The sequence below is a fragment of the Pimephales promelas genome, chromosome 9 (genome assembly GCF_988280905.1).
Source record: "Pimephales promelas chromosome 9, fPimPro1.hap1.1, whole genome shotgun sequence".
NCBI lineage: Eukaryota > Metazoa > Chordata > Actinopteri > Cypriniformes > Leuciscidae > Pimephales > Pimephales promelas.
Window position 1 is genome coordinate 31,134,043 of NC_142777.1, and position 17,959 is coordinate 31,152,001.

The 17,959-nt window shown below is 36.2% G+C and overlaps 1 protein-coding gene across 2 annotated transcripts; it reads left to right on the forward strand.

Moving 5' to 3' along the window:
• Positions 1-1,244: 1,244 nt before the first annotated feature.
• Positions 1,245-14,720, forward strand: anxa6 (annexin A6). Of its 2 annotated transcripts, none has more exons than XM_039649131.2 (25): positions 1,245-1,552; positions 2,721-2,765; positions 4,370-4,454; positions 4,559-4,653; positions 4,737-4,850; positions 5,637-5,727; positions 5,823-5,902; positions 6,425-6,481; positions 6,797-6,890; positions 7,186-7,281; positions 7,367-7,425; positions 7,501-7,623; positions 7,845-7,903; positions 9,272-9,350; positions 9,737-9,818; positions 9,900-9,994; positions 10,117-10,230; positions 10,545-10,635; positions 10,797-10,876; positions 10,967-11,020; positions 11,129-11,222; positions 11,313-11,408; positions 12,764-12,822; positions 13,370-13,492; positions 14,364-14,720. In XM_039649131.2, exons 2-25 carry the CDS (start codon positions 2,757-2,759, stop codon positions 14,421-14,423), a joined length of 1,989 nt encoding a protein of 662 aa, XP_039505065.2. In that variant the 5' UTR covers positions 1,245-1,552; positions 2,721-2,756; the 3' UTR covers positions 14,424-14,720. The 2 variants fall into 2 exon arrangements, with proteins under 2 accessions (XP_039505065.2, XP_039505063.2); XM_039649129.2 differs by having other exon boundaries at positions 1,246-1,552; positions 13,370-13,507.
• The last annotated feature ends 3,239 nt before the right edge of the window (positions 14,721-17,959 follow it).

Consider the following 17,959-nt stretch of genomic DNA (forward strand, 5'->3'; position numbering starts at 1 on the left):
GATTTATAGTGCAGACAGATAACGCATTTTGTGACTCCAGCAATTAAATCATGTTTTACCAATAACTGTAATATGGGGTTCCATTTATGCCAAAAATGAGTCGACATAATCAAAGAACGTACACATGAACATTTATCTGACAAACTAGGCAATGACTTTTATATGTATTGCAGTGATGCATGCATTGTATGTAACCTTGGTGTGTAGTCACGAAAATTCTGTTCTATTAAGAACAGGAGGACATCCATACTACAACTCTGATCCTGCCAAATGGAGGTTTCTGATTGGTGGTTTGAAAGCTTATGAGAAAGTCTCTTCCTGTTTGAAAACTGTTAACTCCATGACGAAGGCTTGTATGCTAAAACGCGTCGGAGTGTTTTAAAGGTTTAAGTTGACCAAGCCATAACAATAAAAACTTTTTAATCTTTCTAAAGCCTTGTAGTATCCTGAATTTTAACTATGAGCAATGACAGTTGATAAGGACAAATGTACAAAGCACAAAGCAGTCGACTCAATTTTGGCACAAATGGAACCCCATGTAGTTAGAGAGTAAAGTTACATTAAATGAGTGACCATATCGACCCCCTCTCCCTCTGTTCTGTTCTACTATGCTGTCCTGATCTTGAATTCCTCACCCTCTTACCGGAATGACCAAAAGGATAGGACAGAAATAGCCCTGTCGCAATCTCACGCCAAGGCAGTCATGTTTAGCCATTGGATCCTTCGGCAACTCTCTGCTTTTCTCTTTAAGTTGATTCATAAGTTACTATAGTTTGACTTTGTACTTGGCTGCAATTCAGAATGCATCAAGACATGTCACTGCTTAAATATGGACAATGCAAGCTACATTTCTATCTCTATCGTGGCCCAGTTTGGACATCCCTGCTTTAGGAGAAGCTTGTATTTACTAGCTAATGATTATTTTCAGGTCTACTTCTATTTTAAATGTAATGTTTTAAAGGGTTGGACATTTGGAGATCATATGAGATTCACTCATCATATGAAATAGAAGTCTGATAATTAATAATGTGGTTTCAGATATTAATGTAAAAGTGCACTCAAGGCTCTTAGGCCCCTTTGCACAATAGTTTCGCTATTTCGGCTTGAAGTATATTTATTTTTGATGTTTTTTCTCTTTTTTTTAATTTGTGTAAAAAATTACATTATTTTGCAAAAGGTTGCTGAGTAGGCTACATCTTTCACCTCTGTGTATTTGTTTCTCGAATGTCTTCTTGACTCAGGACTTTACAGGAATCCCCAAATGTGCTGCATATCGAACAGCTCAGGATGTGCACTGCAGATGAAACTGACTGAAAAACCAACGGTCGCTCATGTCTTCACCATAGTTATCCTATGCTCAACGTCATTTATGAGAACTGGCTATCACGACACGTCAGCCTTGGACATTACATCATGGTTATCCTGAGTTAATTTCTCTGTGCCGTTTGCGCCGCATGCGTTGCGTCAAAGAAGAACAGCTGATACTCGCGCGAGCGTTTCACAGCAAGACCACTGACCACGATTAACTGGAGCTCGACTCCCTGGGAATAAGGTATAATGTTGTTTTGGTGTTATTATTTTTAACAATTCGTACGTAATTTATTAACTAATGCCGGCGTTTTGGGGCGCATATTCACATGCGCGTTTCATAGGCAAATGAAACCACTTTTAGAACTCTAGCGTTCTCTTCGAGGCGTTTATATTCTTTCCTACTACCACAGCCATTCAATTCTAAAATAGCCATACGTTTGATGATTCAAAATGTAAAAAGTTGATTATAAACAAGTTTTAGGGTTATGGTTGTAGTAGCCTAATGTTCTTTAAATAACATATCAGATTTTTCCAGAAATTTTCAGAACATATCAGGTTTTCATTAATTTTTGATTGATTTAAGTATAATTTGTGGCATTGGTTGGGTGGGGCTGTGTGAATGTCTTTCTCAGAATTTGGATGTATTCCTGACTCAGACCAAACAGAGAGACATGCCTATTTTTGGACTTCTCTGACACACATTTACAATTTTAAACAATTCTACTAAAAGGTCCCTGTGCTTTTTGTATTTTATGAAAGTTTGCAGAGTCAGAGTGCAAAATCAATAATGACACATGAGAAGAAGCTTGATATTTGATGTTTTGTCATACAGTAACTGCTCCTCCTGATGTTTTGTGCACAAGTATGACATTTAACAGAGAATACAATTTCCAGTGAGCTGCAGACTGAACGCTTTTCCATCACTGAAAGTTCCCTGTTCTTGCCAAATATGTAGTGAAAGAGTACATGGTGTAAAATCAGAGGGTGGAGCCATGAGTATCCTGTGGAAAATGTGGCTTTGCCTTAGCATTTATCCTATAACTAGAAATGGTCTGAATTAGGGGGAAATTATTTTTTAGAGCATTTTAAGTGACTAAACAGGTTATTAAGTTTAAACAAGTTTGGAGGTTACTTAACTCAAAATAAACCTATGGAACATCCATAGGCGGTTCGCTCCTGCAGCAATGCATTTTCATTTCAAATGTCATTTACATTGCAAATATAGGACTTTAGATAATTTATCTAAAGTTTCCACTTTGGCTTATAATATCTACATAACTCAGAGTCAGAAACAGAGGAGTCTGACAGAAATAAACATCCATTAAAAAAAAAAACATTACTTTTTTATCTTTAATTATACAGAAGCGATAAGGAAAGGCTGACATGTTTCTTCTTAATTCTTTCTCCAGGTTCAAGATTATCATTCCATTGACAACTGATCAAACATGGGCAAAGTACGTTTACATTTCTACATCACTGTGTCTTCTTGCTTTATGCAATGCTTACAATTTGATATTTATGTGCAATTTGCAGTTTGTCATGTATCAAGAAAGAATAGCCACAAAGACATGACCTCTGCCTCCTTTCTTATTCTAGTCATTCTCAGTTTCCATCTATTGTCATTGAGGGAGTGTAGAATGTCAGAGTTTTCTTAATGAAATCTTAATGAACTACACTGCATTTTTTTTTTTTTCATTTTTTGAAACTTTATTTTTTTTTAGATATAATTTTAGATACCTTGATGTATAGTAGCCAATCTATTATTAAAGCACACTAATAATTTATAAAACATTAGTGTATCGCTAGTGTTTTTCATTTTAGGGATTTGAATAAACCTCTGAACCTAAGTATTAAACCTTGTTTGTGCTGTGCATGAATACCTCAAATTATCTTATCGAGGAAAGGTGAGCTATTACTTGAGCTATCTTTTAAGTGTTCAGAATTTTCAAATCTAGGCACCAGAATATTAAAGAAAGTGTTGTTTTATGACCAAATCACCTAGCACCCTAAAAACTGCATAGTAGTAAGCACTAATAACATGCATTCACATTTTTCTTCAGAAAATCAATCTTGTTGTGTTTTATTTACATTTATAAGTTATATTTCCCTATTTTCTTTACGTTTTACAAAACTTTTCCTGAAAGAAAGAAACTGGCTATGACTATATAATAGCTGAGGTCAGTGTTGCCAGGGCTCTGTTGCTGTAGACGTGGAAGCCCACAGCTGCTGTGCTGAGAGATAGGACAGGCCGTGAGCATGTGCAGAGAAGCATGAGGGGGAGGACACTGGATCTGTGCCCTTTTATACTAAGACACGCCAGCAAGGCCAGTGTTATGGCGATTAAATGTAGGTAGACAGTGAGTACAGAGGTGCTTTGTCAGATGTGAGGTCTTGCAGCTTTCTGAAGGGGAACGACATCCTTTAGATTCAATAGGGTTTAAAGTTTAAGGTTACTGACTTTTAAGTTGCATGCAAGCTTTTTGTCTCTCTCTCTCTCTCTCTCTCTCTCTCTCTGTCACACAAACTGCCCTTTGCTGCTGACTATAACACACAACTGCTGCACTGACAGGTGTCAGCTGTCCATGTTAAAATCCCGCCTGGGCCACTGAGTTCGGATCAAAGGCCATAGGGGAGTCTGATTGTTGGTGTAATATTTTATTTTGGCATTATATAAACATATGTAGGTAGGCTGTCCCACCCTATTATTTTTTTAGGTCAGTATAATGCGTGTGACTGTAAGTGCTCTCTAAAAAAATTAATTTCAGTAAAAATGTCCAAACATTCTTTAAAATCAAGACTTTTTTTTACTTTAAATGCAAAGTTGTAAAATAATAATTTTTTTTCTTTTATATATTAATCTTTATATTTAGTTTTTTTATCCTTGTTTATGCATAAACCTCCATTTATGTTTAAAACTGATATTATGTATTAAAAATGATAAAAATGCTAATAATTAAAATATATCTTTGAATGACTGGAGTTTACTCTTTTCAGGTTTGAGAAGATTCATCTTTGTTCTTTAAAAACAACAACTAAACATCTATATTTTTCGTCATAGGGATTCAGAGGTACAATTTTCGATCACCCTGACTTTGATGCTGGCAGTGATGCAGAGGCCCTCTATAATGCCATGAAAGGCTTTGGTGAGTGCCAGGACTCATCTATAGATGTGTAATATGCAGCTAGTGGCTGCTGGGATATTTCTATAATGAATGAATGAATGAAATTATTCCCTCTTGTGTCACAGGAAGTGACAAGGATGCCATCTTAGACCTGATTACTTCAAGAAGCAATGCTCAGAGGCAGGAGATCCGCACCGCCTACAAATCACAATATGGGAAGGTGCTGAACAATCTCCAGCAAGCATTTAATAAATGGATAAATGGCTTATAGATAAAATGTGCTTTATCAAAATTACATTTCAGGATTTAATTGATGATCTGAAATACGAGCTGACTGGGAAGTTTGAACGTCTGATTGTGGGTTTGATGAGACCTCCTGCTTATCATGATGCCAAAGAAATCAAGGATGCCATTAAGGTATATACGAATCTAGATTCTGTGAGAATTTGAGACCTTAAATTAATATGTGCTGTGCATGGCTGATGTAATTGCTCAAAAATGACTATCCAAATGCAGGACTTGCACAGATAATTGTATTCATATAGATATGTTATGCTGTATTCTGTTTTCTGAAAATATTGCTGGTTGCTAATATATGGTCTTGACTTAGACATCTGCCAAACAGCTAAACTGAACACAATAGACAGAGTATTCTCTATTAAAATATCAGCAGTAGTAGTTTCTCTGTGTCATTTACTGCATGTTTTGTCCTGTGAATCTATTTTGCCATGGCTATATAGGATTCGGTAAGTGATTTTCCTTAATTAATATAATAATGATGGTTAGCTCTTTACTTTGGCAGTGTTAACTATTTCATGATTTTATGGCTGTGAAAAATCACAAAGAATTCAGTTATTTGGGACTTTAATAATGAAAAACAAAGATGAAATGTCTTCACTGTCCCTTTGGAAAATAAATAAATGATTTATTAATACATTTGTTAGCTGCTTAGCTTTGACTCTTAATGGAAAGTTTACACTTAAATTGCTTCTTTTTTTCTTCTTTTTTTTTTTTTTACAAATATGAGACTGCATGCTTTGAAAAACTTATCTTTCATTTGTACTGTAATTTCACTATGTCACTCAAGTTACTGCACTCATTTCCATATGGATAATTATACTAGTTGAATGTCCATTACCCCTTCATTTAAAGAGACTGATGTTATTTGTGTTCAGAAATTAACTTGCTTGTTGTGCTATAAAGGGAGCAGGAACAGATGAGAAATGTTTGATTGAAATCCTGGCTTCAAGAACCAATGAGCAGATTCATGATCTGGTGGCAGCATACAAAGATGGTGAGCTATTTTTTTTTTCTTTTTACACAAGTCAACAAGAAACCCAATATTCTTCTTAACTGAAGAAAAGCCTGACCATGTGTTTGTGTTCACAGCATATGGTAGAGACATTGAAGAGAGCATTATAGCGGACACATCTGGACATTTTAAGAAGATGCTGGTTGTTTTGCTTCAGGTCAGCGAGATCTTTATGTTGATTTATGATAATATAGCAAACCTACAGTCCAATGTTTAGTCAGTTTATGATTTTTTTTCCTTTTTGATTTTTTTTTCATACTGAGACATTAAATATACTGTAAAATGTATTTGAAATACATTTATTTTATGCTAAGTATACTACAAATACACTTACATATTTTATGTAATTGAATATAAATACCCTGCAATTGTATTTTAGGTATACTAAATTGGTATACTTACTGTATTTAATGCACTTTAGTTATCCAGAAAGAGTGCTGAAGTTCAGTTAAAGTTATACTTATATTTGAAGTTCTCTAAAAAAGTTTAATTGTAATTATATCAATAAGTCTCGACATGTCAGTAAATATGTCAATGGATTTGTTGTATACTTAGTATGAAATAAATGTATTTAAATACATTTTGGTCTAGGTTTTTTCCACTTGGGTCACAACGAAATTGCCTTTATTATGGTCTAATTTTGTTTCTGTTTAATAATGGTGATTTTCTTGTTTAACAGGGGACCAGAGAGGAAGATGATGTTGTTAGTGAAGACCTCGTGGAGCAAGATGCTCAAGTGAGTGTGAATGATGTTGAATTATTCTACAAATCAATATTACATTGATTCTTATTGGTCAATTGTGGCCTTCAAATATATTTTCTATAATGAATGTACAGTGTAAAACTTTGCAGTCTCTTTCTCCTCACATAAAATAATAAATCCCAACTGAATATTCCATGCCAATTTACTTATTTATTTGACTCTTCTTAGCATAAGAGCAACAGGAAAACAATTGAGTATACTAGTTTGCCCACCATACAACTTAACAAGTGTGTTTTTGACCTCTTGACTTGCATCTTGAAAGAATGTTTGTGTGTAATGTCATCGTAGGACCTGTATGATGCGGGGGAGGCACAGTGGGGCACAGACGAGGCCAAATTCATCATGCTCCTGGGAAACCGTAGTGTGACCCATTTGCAGTCGGGTATGAGAGCTGCAGCCACACACTGGACACAGAGATTTCTGCTGACTAACACCCCTCCTCCACTGCACAATCTCTCTTGTGTGCCTGTAACGCTCCACACTGCACCACCAATTAGATTTGACCATCAGGTTGCTGCTTTTAATAATATAAAAGAGAGTTTGTAATGCAACAGACAAAACCACTGTGCAATGACCGAAAGGATGAGTGATTATGATTTTTAATACACTTTAATTATTAATAACCCAATGTTACATGGATCAACCTAACAGAGCAAAGTTAAAATTGTGTTTTTCAGTATTTGATCAATACCACAAAATTGCAGAGAAATCCATTGAGGACAGTATTAAAAGCGAGCTCTCTGGGGACTTCGAAAGACTGATGCTGGCTGTTGGTATGCTTTGGCACTTTGCAATCAATTCCTGAAATCTCACAGCTGCATTTTCACTAAAATCTGCTATTTGATTTATCTTCCACAGTTCAGTGCATCTGGAGTAAGCCCATGTTCTTTGCCAGACGCCTTTACAAATCCATGAAGGTTGTGTTAGCCTTGTTATAATGAATTCTAATGAAGTACAAGTACAATTCTCAACGTTTGCCCATCTGTCTGTAGGGTTTGGGTACAGCTGACAACACTCTGATCCGCATTATGGTCTCCCGTGCTGAGATTGACATGTTGGACATCCGAGAGTGCTTCAGACTGCGCTATGAGAAGTCTCTGTACAACATGATTCAGGTGCCTTTAGACCAACAAAACAGAATCCAGACTTTTCTTGATTCTGTCAGCACACATTTATTTAGTATCATCGGAAATCATTTCCAATTGTGTCGTTGAGGTTTTCCTCTGTGATTTACAATTGTCGTTCATTGTGTTGTCATAGAGTTTTACATTCATGTGTTACACATGTTGTCTGTGTACATAAATAAAAGGTAAATAATATATTGTGAACCCAACAGGATGACACATCTGGGGAGTACAAACGCACCCTGCTGAAACTGTGTGGAGGAGATGATGAGTAAGCATTTTTCAGGTCTTAAAGTGTGTAATTTTTTTTCAATATTACAAAACCCAGCTCTTTAATGCAGAAAACTGAAAGTTTTGCAGTAACAATTAACAGTCAGTAGAGGGAGACATTGATCCACTATAAAATAGGACAACATGCCATTCAAAACTTTGAGGTCAGTAAGTTTTTTAAAGATGTTTTTTAAAGGAGTAGTTCACTTTTTTAAAAAACTTTTGCTGATAATTTACTCACCCCCATGTCATCCAAGATATCCATGTCATTCTTTCTTCAGTCGAAAAGAAATTAAGAAATAAAGAAATTTGATAGAAAACACTCCAGGATTTTTCTCCATATAATGCACTTTACTGGTAACCAAACGGTTCAAGGTCCAAAAGACAGTTTCAGTGCAACCTGTAAACTGTTCAAAGGGCTTTAAACGATTCCAGACAATGAATAAGGGTCTTATCAATTTAAAAAAATAAAAAATAAAATTAAAGTTTTATAAGCTCAAATGGCCGCCTTGCTCTGTTGTGTGATGCGCGTTCGTGACTCTCCTGTTCGAACTCGTTTATCAAAATGAAAGAATCTTTTCCGTGTCATTTGGTTCATTCAACAAACGAAATGAACGAATTGACTCGGAAAAAGATTTGTTCATTTTGGTGAATGAGTTCGAACAGGAGAGTCACACAGAACAGAGCAAGGCAAGCATTTAATCTTATAAAACTTAAACTTTGTTGTTGTTGTCTGGTGTCGTTTAAAGCCCTTTGAACAGTTTGCAGCTTGCACTGAAACTGTCTTTTGGACCTTGAACCATTTGGTTACATCTTGGATGACATAGGGGTGAGTAAATTATCAGCAAAAGTTTTTTTAAAAGTAAACTACTCCTTTAGAGAAGTCTCTTATGCTGCATTTATTTGTTGAAAAATACATTAAAAACAGTAACATTGTGAAATATTATTACAATGTATTAATTTATTCCTGATGATGGCAGAGATGAATTGTGATTTGTGATTTGGAAATGATTTGGTACTCAAGAAACATTTCTTATTATTATCACCACAGTTTGGTGGAAATTGTGATACATTTCTGTCAGGATTCTTTGAAGAATAGAAAGTCCATAGAATAGAAAGAGCAGCATTTATTTGAAACAAATCTCTTGTGACATTATCAATGTCTTTTTTCTTACTGACCCCAAACTTTACAGAAGTAGGGTATTTATATACCTCCGTATTTACAATCATTTAGACGTGCCAGAGAGCAAGAACTGAAGCTTGTCAAGCCCCCATTCCCTCATGTGAAGTTTGAATGTGAAGAATGTGAAGTTCAATCCACACAATTATTTTGTCAGCACAAATTTTTAAAGAGCTGTTTGTTTCTCAGTATGGCAGGGGAGTTCTTCCCAGAGGCTGCACAGATTGCCTACAAGATGTGGGAAATCAGCGCCACGACCAAAATCCAGGTTGGTGTCACCCACGTTTTCTCTCAGCGGCATGCATCATATTACCCTCTGCTCCGGCCAAGCTAGAGTTGATAACTGTCATGCACCCTAAGCATACAGCGGAGCCTTTGTCTGTGCACAGATAGCATCCGAATGCTGCTCAATTTGATAATCAGAGTCTTGATTCACTGCCAGTTCCTGTGACACCTTTCAGTCTGTGTCACACCATTCTACAGGATCTCTATATGCTGCTTGTGTTATGTTGCTGTGAAAATGGACACATTTTAAACTACAAGATGAAACAAAAGGAAAATGACTGAAGCTAATATTTTGCTAATGAAAGTATGTGTACGTCTTTCCTTTTAATCATGTAATGTTTTAATTTGGTCTTTTCCATCTATCTCTAGTTAAGGGGAACTGTGCGACCATATCAAGATTTTGACCCTGCGAGTGATGCACAAGCTCTGAGAAAAGCCATGAAGGGTTTTGGTGCGTTAAAACACAGTTTGATGAGGTGCCAAAGATACTAAGACTAGCAAAAATAATGAATGATTTCCTTTTATTCTTCAGGCACTGATGAAGAGACAATTATTGGCATTGTGGCACAAAGGAGTAATGCACAGAGACAGGAGATCCGACAGACTTTCAAATCTCTTTTGGGACGGGTAAGACACCGCCCTGCACAGTTTTGCTACTGCTCCCACTCGGACAACGGCATTTTACTGCAGTTGCTGTAAATGTGAAAATATTTAGCATTTTGCTAACATATCAATTTGTTTTCCATTAGGATCTCATGGCTGATCTAAAATCAGAACTGTCCAAAAACCTCCAAAGACTCATTCTTGGTCTCATGATGACCCCAGCAGAGTTTGACGCCAAGATGATGAAGAAAGCCATGGAGGTACACAAAAAATTTGTGACGGCACTATGGATCCAAACCAAAATCTTATTTGAGTCACAGAAAAGCCTGTTTCATCATTTAAGCAGATCGACCTTGCTTTTGTTATTTAACTTCTGTGTTCATTTGTTCACTGGGGGTCAGTGACCTGTCCAAACTAGAGCAGAGGTAATAGTCTTTTCTCTACAAGGACTGTTTGTTTACAGATGTTGAGTTTTACTGTGTTGATAAAGAAATGTAGTTAACAGGTATGCAACATGCAACTTTGAAATAACTTTGTTTATGCTTAAATGTATGTATTTTCCATTTTTTAATAGGGCGCTGGGACTGATGAACATGCGTTGATTGAGATCCTGGTCAGTAGAAGCAACCAGGAGATTCAGGAGATGTGTTCTGCCTATAAGAAGGGTAAAAAAAAAATCCTGGCTGTAGATTGAGTAATATGTCCAGCAGGTGGCGCCATTTATCTAGGCCAAACACTGACAAAAAGTCTGTGTAATAGGGCATTTGCTATGCTATGAAGAGTCATTTATTTACAGACCCATGTATTTAAATTTTCTCCTTCATAGCCTTTAAAAAAAGTTTGGAGAATGCCATCGAGTCGGATACATCTGGGCATTTCAAAAGGATCCTGATCGCTTTGGCACAGGTACATCGACACAGTTCTCGCATCCAAACACTGACCCACAGTTCATACTTTTTGCTTTATAAACTCAAATTTCACTGGTGTGTTTGTCAGGGAGCCCGTGAAGAGGGCCCAGTAGACATGGAGAGGGCCTTGGAGGATGCCCAAGTAAGTGTAAAATACTTATAAAACACTTTCAACTGTTGTTTATTTACCAAGTATAAAGGTTATACCAGAGTATAGTTTTTAAGATTTAATGTTTTCATCCCATGTAAGGAATTGGCAGATGCATGCAACGCAGACTCTGGTGACATGGAGGACAAGTTCATGAGTATCCTGTGCACAAGGAGTTTCCCTCATCTGAGGAAAGGTAATGCAAACACATGTTTGCTACTGATACACACATGCTTATACATGTTTTCATGAACGCTTCATCTAACATTTGCTATATCCCCTCCAGTGTTTCAGGAATTTGTGAGGTGCAGCAACAAAGATATCGAACAGATCATAAAGAAAGAGATGTCAGGAGATGTTAAAAATGCCATGTTTGCTATGGGTAAGAAGTACAACGACTGAGCACCAGAAAAAAAAAAGACTTATAAATGACTTTAATGTTTTTTGCTACAGGGGTCATGTTGTCATCAAATCAGAAATATTTGCTCTTTTAATTCCAATGTACTATAAATAGTAGCCGATTAATGGATGACGAGGCAGTTAAACTATATTTTATATTAAATTATATAATTAAATTGAATCCTATATCAGTGTTATTTTAGTATCACTATTGTAGTATTTATTAATATTTTGATTTAGCTTTTGTTTTTATATTTTCAGTTTTCTTTTCAATTTTAGTTTGGGTTTTATTAATTTTGTTTTGCGCTTTTATCATTTTTCAGTTGTTCTAAAAATATTTCTATTAAGCCTTAATGCATTTTTATCTCTGTTTTAGTCATTATAATGCTTCAACTTAAGCTTACAGTATTTTATTTCACTTAGCTGCCTAGGCAACATTTCTAGTTTTTACAATTTTTACCTCAGGTTTCACAGACACGTTTTAAGGCTAGTCCCAGACTAAAATACTAAAAGCAACTTACACTGACATATCTTAAATGGATACTCCACTTTTTTTTTGAAATAGGCTAATTTTACAACTCCATCAGAGTTAAACAGTTGGGTTTTACCATTTTCGAATCCATTCAACCGATTTTCTGATATTTTGAAGAATATCAGTAACCAGACAGTTTCTGGTCCCATTGACTTCCATAGTAGATAGGCTCTACTATTGACTTCCATAGACTTCCATAGATATACTATGGAAGTCAATGGGACCATAAACTGTCTGGTTACTGATATTGATACCAGACAGCTTCTGGTCCCATTGATTTCCATAGTAGATAGGCTATACTATTGACTTCCATAGTAGATATACTATGGAAGTCAATGGGACCAGAAACTGTCTGGTTACTGATATTCTTCTAAATATCAGAAAATCGGCTGAATGGATTCGAAAATGGTAAAACCCAACTGTTTAACACTGGGGGAGTTGTAAAATGAGCCTATTTCCAAAAAAAGTGGAGTATCCCTTTAAAATAATTGAACTAAGGCCTTATTCTGGCTTAATCTGAGCCCTGTGTGTCCTGAAACCAGGCCATAGTTTATTTTATTTCAACTAGAAACTAATACAACTAGAAAACCTGCTGAAATTTACATGCAGTAGATTTCTGCTATTCATCTTAAATGTGAAGAGGCCATCTTAAAGTCTTAAAAATAATTAAACAATACTTTTGCACAAAATCTAGAATGAGCCATATAACAATTACTTCAGCAAAAGCCAAATTTATGATCACATGTTTTAAACATTTGACACAAAAAAGAACATATGACTCATGTTTACATGTTTGTATTTTCCAGTGCGAAGTGTGAAGAATCAGCCATCTTACTTTGCTGACCGATTGTACAAAGCCATGAAGGTAAAAGTGCTTTGTTATGTAATACACTTCCCTCAACATCACTCTGTGAGCAGGAGGACATATCGCAAACATTTAGGCCAAGAACATGACATAAGTCATCTCAAAGTGCCAATGGAAAAAGAAATCACAACTGAGGTCTCTTTAATATCTCATCTGGTTATCTTAAATAGGAATGAGATTTAAATAGGAGCACTAGTAATCACACCCCAGGAGTTCAGAAGACATCTCAATAATGTCCGTGCTCAGATTCAAGCATACAAAAATCTGGAATCAGAGTACGCGGTTAACTTGTCAGCAAAAATTTTACTCTGGGTGATGAATAAGAGACGTTGATTAAAAACATGCTGTACTGAAACAAGTTTTAATGGTCTTTTTGTGGGCTAAACGCACTGATGTAAGGCAACGGTCATGTAGGACTCATCCGTTGACAGTGTGTCCGTGCCAGCGATGGTTCTCAGACTTGATTATGAGTCACAGGACCTGTGATGAGCGTCTGCACTGTTGCAGTCGGGCCAGAGTTTTCTAAGCGCTGTGACTTTCCCCGCAGGGCCTGGGAACAGACGACAGGGCTCTCATCCGCATCATGGTGTCCCGCTCCGAGATCGACCTCTTCAACATCCGCAAGGAGTTCAAGGACACCCATGAAGCCTCTTTGCATGAATTCATCCAGGTAGAGACGTTCGTTGTAAGTTGCGTGCTCCGCTCCTTGTGAAATATACTGCATGAATTACTATTGTGATTGGAAGTTAGTGAATTTAAAGAGAGTTGTGTAGATATTGTGTTTTGTATTACTGTAGGCGTTGTACATCCTCTTTTAGTTAAGTTGAGGGGAACAGAGTGTTTGACAGGTTCCTGCGGTGTACTTGCTCGACTCAGCTGTTTAGGAATTTCCCCTGCATGCTTGACTTCCTCTCAGTGTGCTGATTCTGATTGGCGGAGAGAGTGGAGACAGGAAGTGTTAAACAACAGGTCTATACTGGCTCTGTAGTCAAAATTCCCTTCACAGATCAAGATCAATAACAACATTAATTTATACATTTTATGCATTGTTTTCGTGGCTTATTATGGTACATTACTTGTGCCGGTATGCAAATAAATTAAGCGCAACAAAGCTAATGCATCATTTTAAATTAAAATCATATTTAAAAATGTAAAAATAACCGCACGATTTATTTTTAGATATGCGTGCAGTGTTGGATAAAGCATGCAGAGAAGTCTGTGTGTGTTTTTAAGCTGTGCGTCAAATGATTTCTAATGAATGGTTTTGTTGAATTGCATGGTTTTCATTTGCATTTTCAAACTTTATTTCCATGGAAATGCACTTTAGTAAAATGTGCTGTTGATCTCACTGCTCGTACAGTTATTACGAAACTCTTTGTTATTATGTAATGTCATGAATTTCATAATGGCTTAATAGCATTATGCAACACTAAACTTTCACTGATATAATCATGTACATTCTCAAACTAGGGTGTGTTTTGATGCTTAAATCCAAAATTGGTCAAATGTTTGGTCTGACCAAATCGTATTGTGTTTCTCAGGGCGACACATCAGGAGACTATCGTAAAACCCTTTTGATGCTCTGTGGAGGTGAGGACTAGAACATTGTTCACCTCCCTTGATGTGTCACAGGATATTCACGCCTAGCAAACAGTGCGTTATGTTCCAGTCCGTTTTTTGCCTTTGTGCCCTCTGCTGCTGCCATGCCTAAGCTGCCATGCCAAAGCTAGTGACCTATGGAAAAAGCCACACCTTTTTCCATTTTCTGTAATAATGCACGAAACCTTTTTTTTCTACAGTTAAAAGCACTTTTTGTGGTGTTACTCTACTAGTGCTTTATTTGTTACCCAACCCCCTGTATAATTTGATCACCCCTTAAATAAAAAATTGTGATCGTGTTTTGATGTTGTGTTTTAATACCAAAAGTTGCTTTAAATCTAGTACAAAATGTGATGTGTTTCTGGATTTGTTTTTTAGGACTGGATGTCAAATGGTGACACAACACATCACAAACATTTTTATCATATTTTATCAAAAGTGAAATGAATCTATAAAATGAATTACCAGCTAACAGGGAACGTTATGACAAGGTTCTTTTTAAAAGTTATGAACAAACATTTTTCTAATAATGATAGATTGTTTGTTCAAAGTTATTTGGTCTTTAAAAACATTCTCTCTTTAATAATGTTCAAACATTGAAAGATTTTAAGATCATTACGTTGCTCATAGAGCATTTTCTTTCCCCGAAACGTTGGATCATGTTCGTCTAACATTTTTTGATTGTTAGTACATGTGTCAGAAAGTTTTGAAAACATTCAAAAGTAATGTTCCCATAATGATTGCAAAATTATAAAAATGGAATGTTCCCTTAACATTGGCATAACCAAGAAGAAAAAAAAAAACGTTTTAAAACATAAAAAAACCCAGAGTTGTTTCAGAGAACGTTCAGAAATAATGTGTTACCTTAATGGAAACGTTAGCACGAACGTTTTTAGAACATAGTTTTGTTTAATGGATTTGATGTTGTTTGGGGAATTCTGCAGACGAAATCCAGTCATTTCAATATGAATCCACATGATTGTGAATTTTGTGTGAGAGAGAAATAATTCGCCAATCGCCACACAGATTTGGTAACAGATTCAAGTTGGTCACTCAAAGCCGCTACATTGACCAACATACAGTTGCTTAGTTTAAACGTTCAGTGCAAGTTGTGCTTCATACATTTTTGCTACACTATTGACAATTATTATTTTTTTGTCCATGGAACCACACCTTTAGGCCTGGTTTCACCAACAGGGTTTAGATTAAGACATAATTTGGCTTAGTTCAATTAAGACATTTAAGTAACTTTTATAAACTTGCCTTAGAAAGAAACATTAGTGTGCATCTTGAGGCAAAACAACGGCACTGAGATATTTTAAAGGTCCGATGTGGTTATTTTATTATTTTATGTTTCCTGGGTTGCTCTTGTGAGTTTAATAGGTCAAAAATAGTCTATAGGTAAAATAATTTAGAAATAAAAGGCATTTTTCCTAGCCTGATTTTAGCCGCTGATTTGAAGGCTCTGTTTGAAGGGGAGTGTCTGCTGGGGGATTCAGTGTAACCGCCCACTGCTGTGATTGGCTGACATGTTTGCATATGAAATAGCTACGTATTACATGTGAAACTCTCTCGAATACTTTTACTACAGCTATTATACGTTTTTTACTATTATAGCTATCGAGATGAATGAATCGTGAGAAGTTTTTAAAGCATTTAGATCTATTCCCATCACATAAAATGTTGCCGTGATGAGCATTGAGCAAGCAGCGGACAGTCTGTTGATCGCGAGAATGAAGATCTTATTATTGTAACGCAGTTTCTGCACTGCCATTCTCTCTAATGCTTTCACCAATGCAAACACGAGGATTTACACACAGTAACAGTGTAACGTAACTTCGTTGTGCTGTGTAACGTGCGTCATCATTGATTTCATAACGAGTTGTCCAGATAACATCCTACTAAAAGCTCTGCATTGGCCCAAGATGAGGAAAAAATTTTCGGTGAAATGTTTGAAATACTTTTGTGTTCATTTGTACATCCGAATCAGCGGATCTGAGCTTTAATTTTCTCAAAGGCAGAGAAAGACAGCCAAAACTTGGTTAACACCGATTGAAATTTCTAGCCACTGGGGGACCATATACAAGCTAGGGGAACTCATATCTAATGTTAAAAAACTTCAATTTCATATCATGGGACCTTTAAGATATCTGCTGTGCAAGTTGCTTTGAGTTAAAACAGGTCAAACATATCTTTTTGACTGGGAATAGGGTTAAGCCTTGTCTGTGAAACCGCAGGTTAGTATTTGAATGAATTGCATAAGCTCATTAATATTCGCAAATAGTAACATGACATACACTGAATAGGAAAACAGAGAATTTAGAATTAGATCATGATGTTTTCATGATCTTGTAGCAGCTAATAATTCGCATCATATTTTTTATTCATTTTGTGTAGTTGTTTTTCATTTAATTTAAAATATTCCTTTAAAAACTAGTTGGATTTTATTATTTGCAATCAGCATTGTTTTTTTACCTGGTGTTCTCGGCCCTTTTAAGAACCTTGGACCTGTTTTTTGGCTCAAAACTTCGATTGAAACCACTGGCCTAAAACGTTCAGTATTTCACTCAGCAGAGGAAGTTTCTCATGTCCTTATTTTTATGGTCTAGAAAGCTGATTCACCCAGATCAATCATTAACTTTATTTACATTGCAGACGCACAAGATAAGGAAATTCCCTCCTGTTTTAATCTGTGTAACTCTGTTCTGAATAGGAAATATATGGTTATAAATTGCAGATGACAAATGTGATATTTGATGTTCGGTATAGATATTATTTACTTTTCAAAGAATCAATCATGCATTATGACGTCAAACAAAAAAAGCATAATAATGGCATTCTAAAAACGAAGAGAAAATGCACTTGATGTGTACTTGGGTCTGCCCTGAACACATTGCTTTTATTGGATTTAACCATGCACAACACACCTTAATTACATTTCCTGTGTCCGCCATTTTGGAAAAGTTTTTATTTTATTTTTGAAAATTGAACTTCAACACATTTTCTGTTCTTTTGGGCTTCGCACCAGTTTCGGGAGATGTTTCCCAGTTAGCAGACAGCAACAGTATTGTCATCTGCAGATTTCAGGGTGTGAGTAGAAGCATTGATAGATCTTTTTCTGTACAACAGCCTTCCTCTGTCAAAAAATGAGCCTTCAAACCATCAATTCATATAGTCTTCTCTGCGGCTACGTGTATGTGTGCAAGCACGCTTGTGTTTGTGTGTGTGCGGACGTGTCTTTGTGTGAGCGCAGCTGTTGTCAGGCCATCTTTAGTTAAAAGAGGAAAGAAGAAAAAAGCTTGTGGGGCTAGGAAATCCCCTGCAAGTAGACCAACATCCCAGTCACCATCGATGATGTCTGCAATAGCAATAACATAGTTAAATTCAGAGCAAAACATCAAGTGCATGATCATATTGATATTTTCAGCTGTGTGTGCACAGTTGCACATGCAAAAGCAAAATAAATTCGAGATGCTTAATGTCAGAGGTGACAAAATGCAGTTTTATACAACATGAAGAGATAACATTGTGCATTTCT

Bases quoted from the DNA above. Each gene is read 5' to 3' on its own strand.
- anxa6 (XM_039649129.2), top strand. The intron at 4,455-4,558 runs GTGAGTGCCAGG...CTTGTGTCACAG, and splicing joins TAATGCCATGAAAGGCTTTG to GAAGTGACAAGGATGCCATC. The intron at 7,426-7,500 runs GTTGTGTTAGCC...ATCTGTCTGTAG, and splicing joins GCCTTTACAAATCCATGAAG to GGTTTGGGTACAGCTGACAA.